Source organism: Physella acuta, unplaced genomic scaffold (genome assembly GCF_028476545.2).
Source record: "Physella acuta isolate Inbredline_101_S28 unplaced genomic scaffold, ASM2847654v3 ptg000320l, whole genome shotgun sequence".
Taxonomy (NCBI): Eukaryota; Metazoa; Mollusca; class Gastropoda; family Physidae; genus Physella; species Physella acuta.
Window position 1 is genome coordinate 501,596 of NW_026731839.1, and position 23,797 is coordinate 525,392.

The 23,797-nt window shown below is 33.3% G+C and overlaps 1 protein-coding gene across 1 annotated transcript; it reads left to right on the top strand.

Annotated features, from left to right (window-relative positions):
- Positions 1–53: 53 nt before the first annotated feature.
- On the top strand, positions 54–23,419 carry LOC131940526 (E3 ubiquitin-protein ligase RBBP6). Its single transcript, XM_059299190.1, has 16 exons — positions 54–184; positions 4,709–4,917; positions 5,725–5,824; positions 5,975–6,005; positions 14,294–14,335; positions 14,462–14,550; positions 14,763–14,865; positions 14,950–15,086; positions 15,386–15,555; positions 15,705–15,847; positions 16,084–16,478; positions 16,618–16,710; positions 17,008–17,222; positions 17,420–17,636; positions 17,737–20,235; positions 20,468–23,419. The coding sequence occupies exons 2-16, from the start codon at positions 4,752–4,754 to the stop codon at positions 21,489–21,491; spliced, it is 5,424 nt and encodes a 1,807-aa protein (XP_059155173.1). The 5' UTR covers positions 54–184; positions 4,709–4,751; the 3' UTR covers positions 21,492–23,419.
- Positions 23,420–23,797: the final 378 nt, after the last annotated feature.

Consider the following 23,797-nt stretch of genomic DNA (forward strand, 5'->3'; position numbering starts at 1 on the left):
AGGCCTATCAAATGCAAGGCTTGGCTATATCCCATAATTCTATAGTCACATGACAGGAAACGACATTCAGCATTCGTCATTTGTGTTGAACGCCATTTTTCATCAATCTTGTGTTATTGCCGACCCACAAAATATTCCTTATTCCCCTTAAGAATACAAAGGCTTTTAAAAATCCATAATGAAGGTAATTTAACATTTTAAATATTATGTCGTATAGATCTAGATGTTTAGTTTTCTTAGTACGTTCATTATTCTTACTTAGGCCTAATTATTTTAATATCTGACGCTTTCTTTCACAAAAAAAGAATTATCCGGAATCCAGATGGAGAGCCTCATTCACTCATTGTCATTGTCTAGATTCTAGGTTTTCTCTTAAGTAAAGTTGTCTTGCAAGATCTCAAGATTAGACTAGATCCAGAATTAGATAACTAGTTCTCTGTTAAGCTGGATGGGCCAATAGTCGGGGTCGTCAGTCTTGTGTGTTTACAACATATTTAATTGATTTCTGATTATTTTAAAATTTGAGGTATTGGTGCCCCCCCCCCCCCTTAATTTCCATGTTTGAGGTTGTCACCTCACAAATAGATTAGAAGATCTAGATCTAGTGTAGGTTAAGGCACCAATGGGGGTGAAGTGCCGACTGAGTTCTTATACCAGATGGTACTAATAGGGATTTAGGTAAAAAAACACTAATCATCATATAAAAATAAAAATTACATATTCTTGTAGAGCTCAACTATATGAAAACAAAACAAAAAAGATTTTCTGTCTAGCTCAAATAGTTTTTTTTTGGCGAATTTTTTTGTGAGGGGTGGAATCCCCTTGCTTTTGCATTGGCCAATTGTGACAAATCATGGTATACCTGAATAAATTGAGCATAGTTATTTTACTTGCAGTTGTATTTTGTTCATATTTGCAGAGTTTAACTAGAATGATATATAGAACTTGTAAATGCTGTTGAAATTAATAAAAATAATACAGAACTTATATTTTTGTGTTGGCTTCCTCCCATAACCCCAAAAAACTGTGTGCTGCGCAAATATGAAAATGTTTCTAAAGCCATATTTTATATAAATACAGCAAATGAAAGAACTACAAAGTTAGAAATCTAAAGTAAATGACTTGAACACTGTTATGTGCATATAATTGCCTCATTATTTTGGGCAGGTGAAGTAGAGTCCATCTTTAAGCCATTTTGTTATAAAACTGCTGCGCAAATATGAAAATGTTTCTAAAGCAATATTTTATATAAATACAGTGAATGAAAGAACTCCATAGTCAGAAATCTAAAGTAAATGACATGAACACTGTAATGTGTCTATAACTGCCTTGTTATTTTGGGCAGGTGAAGTAGAGTCCATACAAAAGCCATTTTGTAATAAGTGAAATGAAGTTATCAGATCAATGTTTTTATGTGTGAATTGTGTATGGATTCTGATTTTCAGCATATAACTATATCTAAGGGTAAGTAGAACTTGAATACTTAAAATTACAGTTAGCACAATGTTAGTGTATAGCAACAGACAGGTAACCTAGATCTAGATCTAGGTCTGACTCTTGTCAGTCTAGAGTCTAGTCTGACAAAATTGGATTTTTAGGAAAAACATATTCTAGAAAACTAGAACTAGAGCTGAAAAAATTAAAGATGGGTATGTAAATATATTTTGAAATAAAAAATTAGATTTGTTTGCACATGCCATAAGATTGCTGTTATTAGTGGACCAAACTTAAAGGCAGGAAGATCGGGATGAAAAAATATAACAATGGTGGCAGCGTGACCTACATACAGTGTCTACGTTCGGAGGGGTATAACTAATGTCGGAGTCAAAATATCCAAAAACAAATTTCATTTCCAATTACTTAAGATATGTCTGATCAGTAATCTACTCTCATCTAGAGGAATCTTTTAAAAAATCGAGATTCCAACGTATTTGAAACTAACCTTGATACAGGGGGAAGACCAAAGCAGAGACAGCATGCAATCAGGTCGCAAAGCCATTAAAACTAAGGGACAACCACTCTACTTTTTAATTAACCTTAGGAAATGACCTTTTAAACTTAATTAATTACCATAAATTAAAAACTTATTAGTATGCAAAACCAAATCTCGTGGGTCCGGTATCAGAAAGTAATGGGCGATTTCGGGTCATGTTTTTACCGCGAACTCGGCGGATGCCGACAACCCTAGTACTAACTAGGCTGTTTGATGAGAATTACAGAATGATTTTTTTATTAAAAATGTATCAATAATAGCTAGAACACTAGTAAACTAAGCTAATTTAGCATATTTTAACTTTCTGTGCAAAGTCATTATTACTGAAAAAAATTCCAAAGTCAGGTCAGCCTGTGGCACCCTCCACTGAACATGACAGAAGGAAAAAAAAACTTCACCCGTGACCTTCATTAAAACAGAATTTGCTTTTGTTTTATTTTTATTTTTGGTAAACATGTGCTTAATCTTACCCAATAAGTGATAAAAATTTGAAAATTAATTTTAATTACTGTTGTAAAGTGAGATAAACAGCTTAATAAACACATGCTTTCTTGAGGGGGTGTGGCCCGGGTGTGGCACATCGCAATTATAACTTTATATTTCTGTGTTTTATGACTATATTTGTTCACAATTAGCATGCTATGTTTTTTAAATTGATAAAAGGTAAGTATACCAAGTTACAAAATCCGCAATAGTTTCAATTTAAAAAATAATAAAAACGATCATCAACGAAGAAAGCGTAAACATTCTATTTTTAGGTATGACATAAAAAACAGTCATAAATCTAGCCAAATGATTGGATTCTTGCGCGGCACACATTTTCCCGCGCCTCGTTTTCACCAAACAAGAATATAATAAAATGGCATTATTACTTACACCCTCAAAAGCATTGTTTCCACCCTAATTATATTAAACAATTCTATTTTTATTTGATAGTAAAGATGATATACAAATTGTATATTACAATAAAGTTATTGTAGAACGCACCTGCTTTTAGTTTATTCGACTTGAAACGCAAGCTAGGTCAGCGTGACTTTCTCTCGACTGCCTCGTTAAATACAAATAAAGAAATTAGGTCAAGCTGCCATTATTAAAATGTTAATTATTCGCCCCGTAAATACATGGGCAGTTTCGAGTGAAAATCTATCCGATTACGATACAATCCTTAGTTTTAACTATCATGTACTTCATGAGAAAGAAATGATTCGATATTTTATATGGCCGCCCAAAACACGGGTGCTTCAAAACCGCGAGAACGAGATTTCACGAATCGAAAAACCTATACTAACCCTTATCCTCTACCAGACCAGAGTCTTTCAGGCATCTCATGAAAAATGCAAGCCGCCTCCCCTTGGAGAAGAGTCTGAAAAAAAACTCCCTAATTCTTATGTCTAAGCCAAACCCTGATGCTTTAATGGTAATCCTAAGCCTAAACCTGACCCGCAAAATAACAAAAAACTTGACCCCTAAAGAATGGAACCTGCACCACGAAAACACTACAGGCTGACTATTGCGCAACCACTTCGACCACCTGAATAGTTATCATAATGGTGAAAATTAGAATGTCATGTGAAGAATGCTTGGACATGCGCATAAAAATTAGCGCCGCCTAGCCTTTTGAGAGGCTAGGCGGTATGCAGTTTGCTCCTTGTATTTAACATATTATTATATACTATAGGCCATACACCTAACAGAAACATTATCAGAAAAATTGTGTACTGACATAGCTTATTAAAATGGCCGGAATTAATTAAAATTACTAGAGGAAAATAACAAATTGCTTTGGTGGTCAACACAAATCATGAAAGTTAATCTATTATCTGCATTTTTAGTAACATTTTGAACAAAGTAGTATTCAAATTTGACATTAAGTTGTTTAATCACTGACTTTAAAAAGTAAAAATTGGAATATTAGGTTTGTAGAATCTGTATTATGTTTGCAAGTGCTCCTACTTTAACTGGATTTTCAACCAGTGTCCAATATAGAATGAGTGTAAGTAACTAAATACTAAATACACTAATTGCATTGCTAATGTCAATGCAAACTTCAACCATATGTTTAAACATAAAATTAATGATTTCAATACTAACAACCTAACACATATTTTCGGAAGATTTTATTATTGGACATCAGTATCCATCTAAGCTTATTTATTAATAGTTCTTCCTCATTTTAGGGTTTTTTTTTTGTTTTTTTTTTTTGGCTTTATTGAAAATAAATTTTAGAAGTTTTTTTTTTCATTTGAGCTTTCAGATTCTTCATTGCAATAAATAAAACTTGCTTGTCTCACTAAATCTCACTATTATTTATTTGAAAACTACGAATAAAAAAATGAATAAATAAATTATGCCATTTCTATGCAAGGTGCAAGAAATAATTTGGCATTAAAACTGAACTGGTTACATAAATCAAATTTGTTTTGCATTCTAGCATAATTAGTATAATTTTTGTACTCATTTTAAATCAAAGAAAATGAGTAATTTGTTTCTTTTTGTAACTAAATTATTTTTTTTTAGCTAAAATGAAAAATAATGTAATTTTTAAATTCAGTGAGGTGGCCTATTACACTAAAACAAAAATTTAAGCTATTTCTTATATAGTTCTGACAGTCAACTCTTCCCCTAATACATATTTTCAAAATGGGAGTGTGATATACATTTTTCTCTGCATTCTAATGTGGTGTTGAATAATTATTTTGTTTTGTGATTTTTCAGGTTTAAATGCAACTAATTGGTCTTGAAATTTGAAGTGATCACCATGTCTTGTATTCACTACAAATTTAAGAGCAGTCTTGACTACGACTCAGTTACGTTTGATGGGCTCCATCTTTCTTTAGCCGATTTGAAAAAAGCTATCAGTCAGAAGAAGCGTCTCAAACCTGGAGAATTTGAATTAGAGGTTACAAATGCCCAAACTGGAGATGGTAAGTATTTTTAATTTTCTGTTCAAGATTATGAAAAAACTAGTTTTTGTGGTACTTATTAAAAAGTTTTCTATGGACTTACAAAACGTTACTGTACATGAAAATAGCACATTTAAGTTTTTAATAAAAATTGCAACACTCCATTTCTTCTACCAAAAAAAAACAAACTGAAACCAATACTTTGCCCTTTTTTTTTTTTTTTTTTTTTTTTTTTTTTTTTTTTTTTTTTTTTTTTTTTTGTTGCTATCTACCACTTATGTTATTGTCTTGACTACTGTCATTTTTGTTTCTTCATTCTCACATTTAACATTCAAACAAATACAAGTTTTCTCTTATTGTAAATAAGAGCTATAAGTACAATAAACGTTCTCAATTTACTTGAATTTGTGGATTTTGTAAATGATTTTACAGCACAACCATGTATTTTTAAGTGATATGACACATATAGTTTAATTGTGACCATGCTTCATTATTAGTTAAGTACTCAATTAAATGTTATAACTACAATGTGTAAGCATCTACTTCATTCAAACAAAAAGACATTTTATTGAGCATTCCTTATGTTTTTCTATTAAGTGGGGGGGGGGGGGGGGTAGTTAATCAATTTTCTGACCACTTTAGACCATTAACTTTAGTATAGTTCTATTTCCAGTAAAATAATAAAAGAAGTCAGCCATGGTTAGAACAGTGCTTGCTTTTTTTAAACTCGAGGCTAAAAATCTATACATTGTAGTTGTCTTCAATACTTCCACACTGTATTTATTTAAATTAAAAATGTTATAATATTGTTTTATTTTCATCTACCAGTATACAAGAAAAATGATGAATTGATTGCCAAGAATACTTCAGTGATTGTTTCAAGAGTGCCTATTACAAAGACGACAGCTAGTAGCACTCAGAAATCATGGTATGTGATAATAAACTTTTTATTAACACTATTCAAGGGGTGTGAATTGTATTTATATTAATCTAAACATCATATAATTTTATCGGTGGTTAATTTGCATTATTTTATCGTAATCACGTTGTACAGTTATTTTGTTTTTCTTTTCCTCAGGGAAGCCTTCAAGCAGGAATGTGCAAAAGTTGTACGTGTCAATGTGGTAACTTGTGGTCTTGGTAGATAAGTTAAATTTTGATTTGCTAATATTTTATTTAAAAGTTGGTAACAATGCATATTTTAACGCCTTACATCTTTAAAATAACATTTGTTCTGGAAAATTTGCTGGTAAATTTTCCTCCCTCTTTGTTAAAATGTCATTCTGGAAAATGTTTATGATCTTGTTATATATCTGTATATTTAACAGTCATTGTTGTACAAGTTTAGATGTACACCTTTCAATATGTGTGATGTGTTATATAAATTTTTTATGTGATAAAATTTTCTTCTGTTAAAAACCAGTACCTGCTCTTTGTACAGGCAACTAATCAGGGATATTTATTATTTTAGTTTTATTGAATCGTATTTTATCTTTACTCCAATGCTGGTCATTAATCTGTATATAAGATGTTGATGCGGGTCATTCATTTCGCACTGCCTCGCCTGTTAAATAATTTTTTAATTTTGTATCATCTTTACAAATGTTACAAATTAGCTTATCTTGATAATGTCAGTATGTGTACATTGTCTTTTTTTAAGTTTATGAAATAATGTTGTTGCCTTAACAGAAGTTGGATCTCTTGCTCCTAAAAAATTTAATGTATCTTCATTTTGAGCAACTTGGAATAATTATACAATTGTCAGTTTTGCTATAATAAATACCATCACATACATTAATCATCCTTAAAATTGTATTTTAAGGATAGTTCCTGGTATTTTTAGAGACATAAAGCAGTTTTATGTCATCCTTTTTAAAATAAATGATGTATGCTCATGTTGTTTATATATTTAAAGTAATTCAAACATTTAAGTGGAATATTTATTGTGCAAAAGATAATAAAATTTTAGAGTACAGAGGTTGTGGTCCACCCATCTCTGATTGGTACTTAGCCCATTTTTGGGGAAATTAAAGTGGTTGGGCATAAAACTGACTGTACTGTCCCTTCATGTGCAGAGGTCACAGACACTATCGGGTGAACTCAAACAGTAACTTGCTTTCACTTAGGGCATATAGTAATTACTTCATTAATAAAATGTGTGCAAGGTTAAAACTAACCAGTTAGCTACAGCTTGTAAACTTAATGATTAGCCCCACATTTTGGTAAAAAAAGGTGTATCACCCTCATAATAAAAACTCCATCAAGATCACTACTGCAACTCAAGTTCAATACTGTATTCTTAAAAACTGCTTACCTCTAATGTGAATGATTTGAATAGAAATGCATGTATCGAGTTTGAGATTGCCTGTGTTTGCTAGTCTTTTAACATCTATTTTCAATATGTCTAAGAATGTTGGCAAAATGTATCGAAATTTTTTGCTAGTACATTTTTAAGAAGCTCTCTGTATTATTTATCATTAGTCTTAGTTTGAAAAAGTACATTTATAAAAAAATTAACTTCTTAGAATTTTTTGTAGTAAATAAGTATTCACTCATATGCTGTGCGACATTTTATATATAAAAAGTAAGGTATGTACTTTTAAAATAATAAATGTAAACCTTTTTCATGATAGTGATCTAAAACTTGGAAGTATGATCTCAATAGCAGACAATTTTGTTCGCTATTTTATCATTTACACTGTATTGACAGTTTATAATTTCAACACCTAGATAATAAAACAATTAGCTCTTTCTTAAAGCACATTATTCTTTTGTGCGAGAGCATCTAATGTTTTAATGAGAACTAGTTGATTTGATTTTTACAACTATAATATAAGGAATTATCATTTAGTACTAAGCTTAACAGTTTGTTTTGAAATATTAGCTACATCTTCCGTCATTTTTAACAAGTTCAAAGTTTAAAAAATACGAATGTACTTTCTTATAATTTCTTATGCAGCAAAGGGGTTCATAAAGTTAGTACACTGAAACCTTCAGTAGTGGTTATCCATTTATGTCATCCTCAAAATTTTGAACTTGAGACCCCTCCCTCAGATCCATTTTGCAGAAGCACCCCCCTCCACTGTAGGTGGGGCCCACAATCGTTCAGTAGAGCTCTCAAAAATCACTTACAACTTACTATGTTAATGTCTTGTGTACATATTTTCGATCATGCTATGAGTAGGCCTAATAATTAAAAGTAGAATTAAGAATGTGCAGAGGAAAAAAAATTGTTTAAAACAAAGCACAAAATATTTATTGAATTTATTTTCTAGGGAATAAATTATATATACTGATAATATTAATATTCTTTACATTTAGTAAATTGTAAGGTACATTTTTACTGTGAGGGTGGGGTTTTCATGGTTATAAGAATGTCTATTTGTATACCATAATGTATACTGTAATACACATCCAGTCCGGAGATCGTACCGTGTTATCATCTTCATTAAAATCGTAGCCTGGCACAGTTTGGAATCAACACAAGTGCAAATCAAGATATTTTATGTTTCTTTATTCACACAAATCAATCTCCTACCCACTCTGCATCCAAAGTTCTACTATCTACTACCTCTATCTAATTGCTCCTTAACTCTACATATCTCCGACCATTCTCTACTGCTACCTATCACAGACTTCTGACCCACACTTCTGTGGTCGTCAGACCGTCTCACGTGACCGGTCAGCTCCTGTATTTATATTGGTCTAACTAAGCTGTACTTGTACTTGACTTATCTGATGTAAACTTGTGTCATCACATTGCTTTAGTGCTCCCTTGCCAAACAAGTAGGCCTTCTAATTTCTATATGAGGGATATTCCATAAATTACGTAACACTCCTGTTGGGATGGAGGTGTGTTGGAAGGTTTGTGCATTTCTGAACACACTTAAGCTTTTATGTCAGAAACTGTACTTTGGATGTTTTATCATGTAGACGTCCTCATGAACCCAAGCAGCCCCTGTCCACATGCGTCCAGTTTCTCCCTCACCTTCATGGTATGACATAAATGGGTGACACCTAATTACATCGAACTTGTATGTATGGTGTATTAAAGTTAAAAATGAAATGTAGGATTAAAAATAAAAGATTAATTGTCTTTGAGTATGACTGCCATGATAATTGGGAAAAAAAACTAAGCATTCTGGCCAAGTAAAAGGAAAAACTTAATTGCCTAGTTGTATGTAACAAACGAATAATAATTATTATAAAAGAAAGCTATTGTGACTGGTTAATCCCTATACAAATGTGTAAAGAGATGTATCAGTCATATTTTCAACACAACCAGTGCAATTGATTAGATAGATTAACAGAAAAACATATCTTTCTTCCTTGTCCCCTTTCTTGTGACACTAGTCAGTTATATTAAGTTGCATTTGGTTTGTTCAAATTATAATTCTACTTGAGATAATTCTGAAGTGGGGGGGGGGGGGGGGGGGGGCTGGCTTATTTTTTTATATTAAGAAAGAAACTAATAATAAAATGTTTTACAACGTAATGGTATCCATGTATAAATTACACTGGGTACTAGAAATTTCTGCAAAGATTAGTTAATGTAGTGAAAATCATCACGGTTGCTATGGACCCACTGGATCTCAGGGTTGTCACCACACCCTTCAGTCATACTGCTATGGAATATTATACCATGTTGGAGTCAAACTGCTTGTGCTTAACTGACAACTGATCTTTTCCAAATTTTATTACACATTGGAAATTATATAAAGACAGCAGATTACTGTTCGCCTGGAGAGCTGCTGCATAAGAAGAGAACTTACAGCATCAAAGAGACTGTCACTCCAGAATCAACCTCTTGTTTAACAAAGCACTGTATGTTGAAGCAGAAGACAAACCTAAAGATATCACTAGCTTAACTTGATGTATAGGGAATAAAACCAGTATCACAGTAAACATGATGTTTCCCAAGTAAAAATTTGTAAGTACAGTAAGAGTAAAATAACATAGGTAAAATTTAGGCTGCAATTTAAACAAATTGTAAAGATGACAACAATTTTAGCTCGTAAAAATATGCTGCAACAAAAGATTCCTAACCCTTGAGAATTAGTTTTAATAAAAATCTCCAAAGCAAGTATTGAAAATACTCTTATTAGCATTTTCTCTTCCTCTCCGTTCTTGTTTCGTTTGATGGGCTTTCCTCCAAGACAATTAAGTATTACCTCAACTTGTTTTTTGCACCATAAAGGTGACTCCGATATCAGCCTGCTTCTTTTTTGGATTTGCTTCATGGCAGCAGTTGTTTGATTTTAGAGTTTTATTTCCTAGAGTTTTGCTGCTTTCCCCAGATATCGAGCCTCATCTACCCGGGGTTCCAACCAAACTCAGGACTTTTGTTTTAGAAACCATGAGCTTTACCAACCCAACTGACCCCTTTACCGACCCAACTGACCCCTACTTATGTTAAATCTTCGTGCCGATCATCACAAAAATTAACACACATTACATGTATGAGCTGACCCACATCGTAGCATACGCCGCTATTTAGGTTTATTTTCTACTTATCGACAATTCATAATTTGTGAATTGGACACTGCCCTGCCCAGTGAAAGCAGCCGTTTACTGACTACAATGAAAATATCAAGCAGAATTTATTATCTCCCCTTAGTTTCAAATCATTTAAAAACTAAATTATCTGCCCCTAATAGCCTTCACTTATTCGAACCGGCTCTACTATTGTAAACATTCGGGGTGAACCTGACGGGTGGTGGATAAGCTGCGTGGTGTCTCGTATGGTCCCAATGAAGAGAATTATATATATAGATGATGTGTAATCAAAATTAGTGTTCTATTGTGAATGATCGTTTTAAAAGTAATCTGGAAGAGATTATTGGACAGAGTAATATGCTGCACCAGCATCTTCTGCTTTTTTTTCACCATTCAATTTTTTAAAATTACTGCTTTATATATATTTATATATGTTTCGCGAATGAATCATTAACAATGTAGAAATTCAACACTGATGAAATATTTTTGTTCCCACAATATAAAATTTCTGACAAGTCTTTCCCTTCTACACACACACATATAATGTTGGCTATTTATAAGTGTGTGAAAAAATTGCAAAAATTACATAGTTTCTATTGAAATAGCACCGACTGTTTTATTGATGATTTAAGTACATTCGTTGGATTGGTTTGTTTCTTATATAATTGTATAACAGATAATTGATACATTTCCTAATGAAGTATGAAAATTGCTTTTTCACTAGCAAGGCTGTCGCTTTTGTTGAAAACAAGCTACTCCATGCTCTTATAGTGGAAACTAACAATATATTCTAACATATACCATGAAAAAATTGTGCATTAGTATCCCAAGTTTAAAATCTTTCAGCTGGGGCATTTGCAATAGCAACAGGCTGATAATTGATTTAATCTGCGCAAACATAATAATTAATAATAATAATTAATAATAAAATAATTAATAATTAATACATCAATTCTGCACCATCTCGGGATTGCTATATATAGATTTGTAATACAGATTAGAAAATTAAATTATTTAAGTACATAACATATAAATTATAAGAATGTTTATCTATGTTAAAAAACCATTGAAAAATCCTACATTGTGTTGGAAGAAATAATGTCCAAATAAGGTGTGTTACGGTCTTCAACAACACTTTTTTAGTAGTGGAACCTTTGTCAAAATAAGTAGTATTATTAAATTAAAGCTGTTTTACTTATTTACCTTGTTCATGATGCAATGAATGTGTGCTGTCCATTTTATCATTTTAGAGATGTATTTTTTGCTCATAGCATGTTGTGGTAAAAATGGTTGTTAGACATTGTTTTGCTCTTGTCCTCAATTTTTTTAAAGGTGAATAGTGCATTGTTTACATGGCTATAGCCTACTTATTTTAGTCACTTTTATTTCATGTATTCAAACTGTTTTTTAATAGTCTTGTATTAAATTTTGTTTTGATACTTAGATTATTTCTGATAATTAATTAGTTTTTATTCTCCTGGAGCCAAGATATTTTTCAATTCTGTTCCTTTTTTTGTAAACTTTAGAAAGATTTTCATTTTAAATTAATAGGTACTTATTCAATTCTTGACATCTTTAGAAGGGTTTTCTAATGATTCTAAAATGTAATATTTTGTTTAAAATTGCCAATTATCAAATAATTTTTGTAGTCAGCCTGTAGAAAAATTGAGATTATTTGTTTTATTATAAGCGATGACTTTCACTAAATGTTGATTAAATGGCTGCATTGTTGATTAAAGCTTAATAACTAAAATTTACTTTGTGAATGTATGTCTTAGATGGAGTAAAGAAAATATGTATTAGTTTGAATATATTACAAGCATTGTGATTAAAAACAGCACAGATATATGATCATCCTAAAATGTTAGATTGATTTAAATGCCAGTGGAACAAAACAAAAATATAAATTCCATAATTATTTTTTTCTTTTGTTTGGGAGTTTCAATCTTACTATTTTTTAAAAATTTAACCAATACTCCTATATTTTTATCTTGCTTCATTTTAATAAGTTTATTTAGGTATATTTATTCAATTTTATTTGTACAATTTAATGATTGTTCAAACTAAAAATTTTTTTACTGCAATAACTGTTCAGTAACATTATTTCACAAGCCATTATTTTATGTAGCTCATAATTTTAGTGGGTTGTTGGGCTTGTGGTCTAGTAACTCAATTTTGACCTATTTCTAATGCATTCTAACTTCAAACACAAATTTCTATTGCCAAGTAGAGAGTAAATCTAAAAATCTTTTAAAATAACAAGCTTTTCAATTGCTATAAAAGTAAGAAAACAAACCTTTTTCCTTAGCCAGAGTGTTGGTCCCTACTAATACTGTCATATTTCAGTAGCCACCAACATTTTTATTAAAGAAAATTTTTACTTCTTTGTAGTTTGTTTAAAGGCTTATTAATACAAAGGTTTTTATATCTTTATCTTTTGCATCAGTTCTCATTGCATATTTAATTTGAAACATCAAAAGGTAGCTTGAATATGATTTTGCGAATTTAAATGCCAGGATCTTGAGATTTATTGCTTGTATTTTAAGAACTGTACCATCGAATACCTATTAAGCCGATATTTGAAAGTTGATGTAGTGAAATAAATTTCGAATTTCTGCCAAGGAGGAGTGGATCAACACATGAGACGGCATATAAAGCTGCATTCAAGATACTACAGTCATACTGAAGACGTTACTTAGCATTTCATCTCTCATTTTAATTACTTTTTGTTTAATTTTATCTTTGAACAACCCATCTAATAAAACAAAGGGCTTTCATCCTTGTGTCAAGTGTTTCGTATTAGTTTGTATGTCATTCAGTGTTGCATTATTATTTGTGTTTATTTTCTGTATTCAAGTATTGACAAAATCTGTTGGAATGGTTCTTACAGGCGTTCACACCTTTCCTTGATTCACTTTTTAAAAATTTATTAATAGAGCTTCCTAAACCATAGCGTATAATATCCTTATAACTTTTGTTACGCTTAGAAATAACCTTGGAAAAAACTCCAAGAGTAAAGCACAAGTATGAAAGTATGATAGGATTTAGAGCTTCATATAATTTATATAAGAAATGTTCATTTCTAAACTCGAGTTGATTCAGTGCAGAAAGAAGTTTAAGCTTTTTCAATCCACCTTATCCATAAAATTAAATTTAAATTTGGACCACAAGATAAATGAAGAGAATTTAATAATGGTGTTTGAATCTGGAATGAATATTGTTGGTTGGGGTCTCGAGTACTGCATGCACAAGGTTGTTGCTGTTTTTTTTACAACATGAGCTGCATCACTGCACCACCCCAGACAGTATCATCCAGTGTAATGGTAAGACTATGAGGTCTTGACTAGAGCCATGCATTTATTACATGTTAAATTTGTTATTTTAGGACATTAACTGTTTTAGTGTATGGATACATGTTACAGTTATGAATATTGTCAAGCAAGACTTTTAATAGGGGTCTGCTGATCTGTGAAAAATTTGAAAATGTCCCAGTTTATTTTTACACACTAGTTTGTAAATACATATGCTGGTGAACATTTTTTAATAAACACAGCAAAGTAAAGAAATTTTCCCTCTTGAATTTGTTTATTTAGTTTCCTTTTGATTTATATACTGGTACAGTATACTATTTAAGATTTTATAATTTTTTGAATGCCAGCTTGCTACTGATAACCTATTAATAACATTTGCATTGACATTGTTTTTAAAAATTCATTGTTCAATGCTAGAAATAAATCTTGAGATATGTCTAAATGCAAATGACTTCATAATTAAAACTAGTTAATGTTCCAAAAATTTGAGTCCATATTTAAAATAATTTAGATGCAGCATGGCATAGTCAAGGCTAGTTCTTGGAAAAGTATAGATTTTTAATATGCTTTCATTTTGGTGCTTGTTTCAGAAAGAAAAAGAGCGACAGATGACTTTAGAAAAATTAAAACAGGTGCTTAAATATTTTTATACTGATCTTAATTAAGCATGTAAATAACTTATTTCTACTTTAGTGTTTGGTAATGTATACTTTGATGTTATTATCTTAAATTATGCTTTTTGTAAAAAAAAATGACAGACTCCTGATTTAGCAAGTGCACCAGCATCAGAAATTGACAAAATTAAAGCAGTTATCGACCAGTCTACTAAAGGATTTGAACAATCTAGGTAGCTATAATTAATTACTTCTTTGCTAATTTAAAAATAACGAAGTTCCCCATATCAACTAAATGCATTTCAATTTTTAACTTCAAATTAAACTATTATTCTAACAAACCATATTTGTGGATGTTGTGAAGAAAGCTTTCATTTTGTGACTTTCAGCATGTGTAATATTAAGTAATTTTTTTTTAACATTTGAAAATACACTTTGTTTACAGCTTTTTGGGGAAGCACCAGACTGGAGTGCCTCATGATACTTACGTTTGTAGAAGATGTGGACAGAAAGGACATTATGTTACAAATTGCCCTAACAGCATTCCTGTGAGTCTCCATTGTATTATATATCACAACTTTAAACCATAGCTTCTAAGATCTTTTTGTATTAAAAAAATCTGTTCTTATCAGGAGGATCGCATCATTGAGCCTCGCTACAAGCGTACAACAGGAATTCCAAGCACTATGTTGACTATTGTGGATGATCCGTTACATCCAGGTGCCCTCTTAACACATCATGGCCAGTTTGCTGTTCCTACAGTAGATGTGTAAGTATATTAAATATTTTCCTAAATTGTATTTAAAAATTCATATATTAGGTAAACCTACCTTTTGGACCTGACAGTCCATAGGGCAGGTGTAGTTGAGTTCACCTTTATGTGTGACACTATTTGTGAAAGGATCGTGAGGTTAATTCTATGCTTAGATGTTTTTACTTCCATCAACTCTGAGCTGGGTGAACTCAAAATCAAACTTGAGATATGAGGTAAATAATTGTACATTAAACTGCCCATTGTACTCTCCCTGCAATTTAACATAAAAAAAATCTTTTTCTGTTTTATTATAGACTTGGTTATAGAGAAACTAAAAAAGAACGTCCGCCTTTTCTTCCTGGAGAAAAGCAGCCTGAGCCTGAGAAAAGAAAAATACCTCAGGAACTTCTTTGTCACATATGTGAGGACCTCTGTGTTGATGCAGCTATTGCGCCTTGCTGTGGAACAAGCTTTTGCGATGAATGTAAGGTTTTTATACATATTTTTATTTACATATTTATGTAACGTTGTGTATAAATATTATATAAAATTTGTTTTGGAATGTACATGTGTATATATAATGCACATATAAATGATGAGACATCCTGCATGATATACACTTTCTTTGATCAGGTTTGCGTGAAGTTTTGCTTGAAAGTGATGATCATCAGTGCCCATCATGTAAAGAGACCAATGTATCTCCAGATAGGATCGTAGCGAATCGTTCCATGAGATTAGCTGTCACCAACTTTTTAAATGGTGCTGGCTACACTAAGGTAAAAAAATAAAGAGAAGCCTTGAAATTTGTTTGATTTTCTGTTGTTAGCCTATGAATCTGATTGGGAATAAGAAAAACATACAACAAAATTTTAACTGTTGCAATTGGTTACCTGTACTGTCGTCCATTTTTTTTCTAAACATTTGGTCCAACTATAAGTTCAAGTGTATTATAATAATAATTTTACTTATAATTAATGTGCCGCTTGATTTAGTGTTTTATTTCTTCCTTCAGGTTAAACGTCGTAGAACCATGTCTTCGGGTGGGGAACAATCCCAGCCTCTATTACCAACTCCAACAACCAAGTCATCACCAAAATTATCTAGTCCAAAGACAGAAACCAGTCCCCTCTCTAGTCCAAATATCAATGCTTCACCTGTCTATTCTGATCCTAAGTCTGATCAGAAGCAAGACCTTTCAAGTACAGCACCCTCATCTCATTCCCAGACATCTCAGTCACATTTCTCTGATTCAAGAAACCAAAGCTCCTATGGTTATAAATCACACTATGGTTCTCAATACAATCATGGTCGCCCCCCTAGATTTCCAGCCAACCACTATTCTAAACCTTGGCGGTATTCCAATGAATCTTCTAAAGAACCTGGGTCTATATCTACAATATCTAGGAGGTGTGTATTATTTATATTATATAGTGATTTTGTTTATCAAAAGAGTATCATAAAATAGCATAAAAATGATTAGTTTTACAAACACATCATTTAACAATCAACCATAGTTTTTACCTTTACTTTTTATACCTTATTTCAGGGGTGATTCTGATTACAGCCATTATAATTCTCGTCCACATGCTGATGATAAATCAATGCACAAATTTAATGATGGCCATACAGATAAAAATGAGTATGACAATTTTTTCTACAACTTTTAAATTCTGTGAATTAGAATGTTAGGGATCTCATAAAAATATAGGACCATATTGTGTGGAGTTAAGGCCTTTTTGGCTTGTATGTCCAGGCTAGGATCAGTGATAATGTTAAGGATTGTAGTATTGGTTAGGGTTAAGGGGTTAGGTTTTGAACCAGAGTTAAGGTAGCGATATTAACAATAAAAATGTCCTTCAGATGTTTTTAAAAGAACATTTGTTGGTTATTTTTTTGTTTAATTAGTCTCATTAAGTATAACAATTTGACTTCACAGGTCAGGTGAACCTCCAGCACCTGGAACATCACCTATTGCAGACAAGCTGCCAGTGCTCTCTAAGCCTCCAAATCAGTGGCCACAGATGCCAGACAATCAATCAGCCAACCTGTCAAACAATGCACATACAAACCTACTCACTGCTGCCATGGGCTTGCTTGCTCACAGTATGCCTTTGCTTAATGCACCACCCCCTGGCCATCATGCATTTCCAGGTAAATAAAACACTTATCCCTCGAGTTAGAATGAATAATTTAGTATTAACAACGGCAAAGGCTAAGAACTATCATAACTTTTCAGGTAAATTAAACATCCTATAATTTTAAATTAATTATTTAGCACTAGTAGTTAAATTAAATTAAATAAATTGTTGCAACGTTAGCTTATAAAATTAGCAACATTTCTTCTACAGGTTTACCAGGATTCCCGCTAACGTTTCCTGGCCTTAGACCAGTGTTGCCTATGCAGCAGGTTTCCATGCCTTCTGTTCCTCTTTCAAAGGAAGAATTTTATCAAGCGAAAAAGATGCTACAGCAGACAGAGATTCCAAAAAAGAAGCCAGTTGATGTGTTCGATTCATTTGCTGACTTTACAAAAAGGCGTAGCCGCACACCTGAAAGACGCAGAAGGTTGGATATTGATTTATTTTGTGCTTGGTATAAGAGGTGTAAAATTAGTTACTTGTTAAATATGATTGATGTAGATTTAAAAATTTTTTTTTTTCTTTAGTTATTCCAGATCTCGTTCTAATTCTTGGAAGAGACACAGTCGCTCTCGAAGCCGTTCACTCAGCAAAGGCAGATTACATTCACTGTCACCCAGAAGAAACATCTCACGGTCTCGCTCTAGATCTGGTCCCAGATCTCAAAACCGATCCAGAACTAGATCTCCTGGACCCAAGAGGATTTCCAGAATGCACTCAAGATCACGAAGTCCAGCAAGGCTGTCTAAATCTCGTTCCAGGTCACGTTCTGGCATGAGATCTATTAAACCCTTGTCTCCTAGGGGTCACTCACCCCTTCCAATACGCAGATCATCCAAATCTCCTATACGCTCACGGTCCAGATCATATAAACGTTTCTCTAGATCCAGGTCTAAATCTTGGACCAAAAGACAGAGATCAAGATCATACTCACCACTATTGTCCAGATCACCAAGACGTTCCAGATCTCCCAGACACTCTCCTCTTCGCTCTCCTATAAGAAAGCGCTCATTTTCACCCCGACGGCGATCTAGGAGTTATTCTCCTCGTAGGTATCGCTCCAGAACCAGAAGCCCCATACCGAAAAGGGTGAAAAGCCGATCAAGAACAAGATCTCCAAATAAAAGATCTCCATTCTCACCCATTCCCTCACCTCGTCAAAGTCCATATAAAAAACCATTATCACCAATACCATATCAAAGAAGATCTCCTTCACCACACAGAGGGCGAGGAGGTTACAGGGGAAGTAGGGGAAGGGGTGGATATGGTTACAGAGACAAGTTCCGCAATGCAGACAAGTATAGAAACTACCACAGCCCGCCACATGCACCTCCCCCTCTGTCTACACCTGTTCTTTCAACTACAAATTTACCACCAGTTCCTTACAATCCACAGATGGGCTTGCCACCCCCTGAAGAATATTTTAAATATAATCCTGCAGGGTACCAAGAGTTTGTTCGTAATTTCTACTCCCAGTTTGGGCCACAGGCCCAAGCTTGGGCTGCGAGTCAGACATTTCCACTCCCCTCTGGGGATGGGATTACAGGAGGTGTTCCATCAAATCATTTCCTGCCCAACCAACGCCCTCCTTGGGAAACCGTCCCAATGTCGCCTTCTCATCGACCACAGTCTATAACACCTCCAAATGTCACATCAGGAAGAGAAAGAAAAGACCAAGGCTACAGGGATAACACAAGGCACTGGGAAAAAGACAGGCCAGAGAGAGATATTAGAGACAGGCCAGACAGAGATATAAGAGACAGGCCAGAGAGAGATGTTAGAGACAGGCCAGACAGAGATATAAGAGACAGGCCAGAGAGAGATGTTAGAGACAGGCCAGACAGAGATGTAAGAGACAGGCGCACAGACAGAGGAAGAGATTATGATAGATTTAAAGACAATGAAAGGAATAGAGAATCTGACAGATACAGAGACAATGAAAGATGGAAAGATATAGATAGGCATGGTGCTGAACGCAGGGATAGAACCAGAGAAGATGACCGAAGCAAGGGCCGAGATGGACATAGAGAAAATAAAGAAAGCACAAGAAGCAAAGACAAGCCCACAGTTGAAAAGAAGAAGAGTCCCTTGAAAAAAGCTAAAGATGGGGAGGAAAAACCTAAAAGCAAAGAAAGGAAGAAGTCTGATAGAAAGAAAGAAGAAAAAGAGAACAAGAAAAATAAAAAGCATGATTCAGATGCTAGAAAAGAAATTGCTGAACAGAAGGAAGTGTTGCTAAAACCAATTACTGATGGTGAAATAGTTCCTTCTGCGCCTACAGAAAAAGTGGGTTTAAATGAAAATGCTGTTGAACCTTCCACTAATGTAAAAGAAGAAACCGTGTCAACTGATGGTACTAAAGCTGTTGTACCTGAAGAACAAAACCAGGGTGATTTGGTGAAATCTGAAACAGAACCTGAAAAACCTGTGATAAAAGACAAAAAGGCTGTTAGCAAAAAGAAGGGTGAGGGTTTAGGTGGAAAGAAGAAAACCAAAGACATTTCTGCTGAAGATGGGGGTGAGAAAAAGGGTAAGAAGACCAGGAAGAAAAAGCTTACTTTTGGCTCCTCTGAAGTTGATACTAAACAAGGGCTAAAGAAGAAGAAATTGAAAAGGCTGGTGGATTACAAATCTGAAAATTGCACTTCAGAAGAAGGAGAAGAGCGTTCCTCTTTAGGAGGTAGCCCCTTAAAAAGAGCAAAACTGGCAGAGTTAAACCAGAAGAATGTGGACTCTGGTGAATCCGTAACTGCAGAGGTATCACATGTCACTAGCTCAGAACCTACCTTTGAGGTGAGCACAGAGGCAGAGCTGGGTGTGGAGCCTTTGAAAGTTGCCGAAGATGAGACCATGGTCTCTCAGTCTGAGGGTGATGATAAGGTCGCAGATGCTGGTGAAGACAAAAGCAAAGAAGAGACCAGTCTGGAGCTGCCTGAAATATCCAAGTGGGAGAGGGATGACTTTGATCTGTTTGATGCCATGGACCAACCTAAAGAAAAACCACAAGAGAAAATGATGCTCCCAAGGTTTGTAGCTAAAATTATTCAGATTTTTTTTTCAACATTTGCTGTCTCTTTAATTGTTCCTAATAATATGTTACAACAGGCCTCTTATATTTTAGCTGTTTACAAAATGTGCTTAATTTAAATGTATCATTTTTAATAAGATATTTATTTCTCATTTGTTGTTTATTTATGTTTTTCCCTAACATGCATAAAACAACTGATGTGATCTATGCCCTGATTTTTTTTCCCTCAGATCTGTTGTTGACAAAGCTGAAAAGTTCTTGAGTCACAAGCCTATGAAGAACGCAGTTATGGTTGCTCACGTCACTACCTCAACCAAGTCCCCAGAATCTACACCAACACCTGAAAAACGTGTTGTTGAGCCTTCTACATCTAGAAGAGTCTTTATTGATAAGAAAGATGTTAAAGATAAAAAAGGGAACGAGTTGCAAATCACTGTAAAGACTGATAAAAATAAGAATGACCCAAAACGTGCGCCAACCTTGGCTAAATCAGATGACAGCCGGCACCGCTATCATCATCATCGGCATGATGATTATGAAGAAGATCAACGGTCTGTTGTTAAATCTCGATCTCTTGAACGTGAACTTCAGGAAAAATCTAGAGCTCAGAAGATAAAGGAGAAGGAAAAAGACAAGTATTCATCAAAAAGAGAGGAAAAGAGAGAGAACAGATCCAGCAGAGACACTGAAAAGAGATATGAATCATTGAGGAAAGATAAAATTGAGACATCAAGAGAGAAAAGGGACAAGTCACCTGAGCATAAAGAGAGACGTCACAGTAAGGACACCCCTGCCGGTAACAGCACTGAAACATCAAAATCTTCAAAAGACTTGCGTCATAAACTTGAAGAAAAGACAAAATCAAAAACTGGCATCGACTCGAGAAAGTTGTCTGTGATGGATGAGTCAGAATTTGTACCTGATTACGAGGACATGACAACTGACAACACAATAGACAATGAGCATGATGAGGCCACCACTTCACAGAACTCTGGAGCCTCATCTTCAGACTCTCCAAGTGAGGCTAAAAAGAGGAAAAAGAATGAGGATGGTGATGCTAAAGAGGGGGAGGGAAAGTCAACTGATGAGGAAGCTTCTGGCAAACACAAAAAGGCAAAAAAGAAACACAAGCACAAGGAGAAAAATAAGGAAAAGAAAGAAAAGCATAAGCACAAGAAGAAGAAGCATAAACACAAGAAAAGTAAAGAGGAGAAAGAGGGTAAGCCAAAGACAAATAAAGATGATTCTTCCTAATTTGGAGTCACAAAAGTGTGCAATGTAGTCCATTGTGTGCAAAACTTTGGTGAAAATGTACTGTACTGTAAATTAAAACTGTGTTTGTCAGCCAATAGGAGCATTATGTGTCCTATGATGGCGAGACTAGTGAGGAGTAAAAAATGAAAGTTCTAAAATCTTAAAACTATTAGCTTAAAAATTGAATGTTCTTGTATCAAAAACCATATTTAAAATAATTTATTTGATTGAGCTCAGTTTTGGACCATAAAGTACAGCCTTATGACCAATAAATTAAGTGGTTTGCAACTTAAAATTCTACAAGGCCCAGGCTTAAATGTTTTCCAAATAAAAATAAATGCTTTAATATCAACAAAAACACTACAAATTACTACAAAAACTATTTGAATAAGCAATAGTAAAGAACAAAGCTCACAGTAAAGAGAGAGAAAAAAAGAATTGTAGAAAAATATTCAAATTTTTCTTAAGCTCTTACTTTGTCATTGAATTTCAAGAAGTGGATAAAATTTGGTAATCATTAAGCCAATTGAAAATCCTAGCCTAAAAGTTTCATCAATTGTAAACAATGTTTTCTAACAAGGTTTTTTTGCTTATGTTTACCAAAAAATGTATTTGATTTCCTATTCAGCTTTATTTCATGTAACTGTCAAATGATTGAAAGATTTATTTTTGTTTCTTTAAGCAGAGCAAACACTCTTGATATGCAGAATTTTTTGCATTAAATTACACTAATAATTCAGACTTCAGAGAGAAAACATACTTTATGTGGACATCATCACTGAATGTTACATACATTTTCTATTTATTGCTACTTTAGTGTGTTGAATCAATGAACTACAAATGTATTTTAGACATTACAAGCTTATCTAGGCTTTATGAAATAAATGTATGACATTCAGCCAGCATACTGAACCAATCAGTTTGTGGTTGTATTTCACAATATGTTCCCTTCAGTGGGATCATTTAGTAAGGTTAAAACTTTTTCTAGAACCTATATCTTTTTTTAAAACATGCATAAAATAACTGCCTTGTGTTGTTAAATGTCAGTGAAATAGGGTTTTCTAAATTTGTAATATATTTGTTGGGTATTGAATTTATTTTACTCAATAACTGCTATTTCGTCATGGTCATGGTAATGTTTGCAATATAGCTAAGCTTATGTGTGGTATTTCATGAGGACATACCATTGAAGGCTTGTATGTTTCCCAGAAAGACACAGTCTTAAGGGTTTTAATATATGGGCTGTTGTTCATTTGCAATCTTTTATTTAATGTTTTTTCTACTCCATAATCACAATTGTGTTGCATCCTTACATACTTGCTTTCCATGAACATATAAAATGCAGTGAGCATTTTTTTTTTTCATTCAGTGAATGGTCATAAAAATGTTAGATCAGTATTAGAAGAGAGTAATACAAAAAAAAAAGATGTAAAGTATTACATGTTTATATTACATATTTTTTTTGTCTCTGTTGTTGTTTAAATTGATGCTGCTCATAAGGAAATGCTGGTGTGTGGTGTGGTACATTAGACAAGTCATTTGTTATTAACTTTGTTAACAGTTTAAAAATCTCTGATCTTTTTTTCAGTGAAGTTTGCTCATTACCCATTTTATAATTAGAACCTAAAGATTTGATTGCCCTGTTAAATAGTGGTACAATTTTGACTTCTCCTGATTTGATGTACTATTTTGTTAGATTTGCCATGTTATTGTTTATATAAGCAAATAATTTTTGTCATTTCTCTGGGGCTAAAATGCATTCAAGTTGTTTTGTTTATGAGACCATATTTGTATATACAAAGATGAATGATACTTTTTTCCCACATTTGATTCTACTTGTTAAAAAATGCGGTAAGGGACATATTGAAATTGTCTTGATTTAACTTGTATGATATATTGTTGCATTTGTTTTTTTCTCTCAATGCAAATAAAAAAAGCATAAATAAAACTTGCAGTTGAAAGTTGATTATAATTATATTTGTATTGTTTTGTTTTTAAGAAAATCTAATTCACTTGATATTTAACTCTTTGATTTCCTTGGAAACTAAACAAAAGAACTTCTGCGCAACATTGAGCGTGTTGCTGTAATTATAGATAATGCTACCTTTTGCATTTTAAATATTGAATCATCTGCTTGTGTGATGAAATCAGATGAACTCTACTTCATCTTCATGTGGATTAGAAAAGAAAGATCTGTTACATGATCTTGCTGCGTGATGTTTCCTTTTAATTCATGTGCATGAAGTAACTAGATCTAGTAAATCAAAGCAGAGAATGTTTAGTATCCGATGGCGAATGTTTAGTAT

Bases quoted from the DNA above. Each gene is read 5' to 3' on its own strand.
- LOC131940526 (XM_059299190.1), top strand. From the start codon at position 4,752: ATGTCTTGTATTCACTACAAATTTAAGAGCAGTCTTGACTACGACTCA. The intron at 14,551-14,762 runs GTAGCTATAATT...CTTTGTTTACAG, and splicing joins AAAGGATTTGAACAATCTAG to CTTTTTGGGGAAGCACCAGA. The intron at 15,848-16,083 runs GTAAAAAAATAA...TTCTTCCTTCAG, and splicing joins ATGGTGCTGGCTACACTAAG to GTTAAACGTCGTAGAACCAT.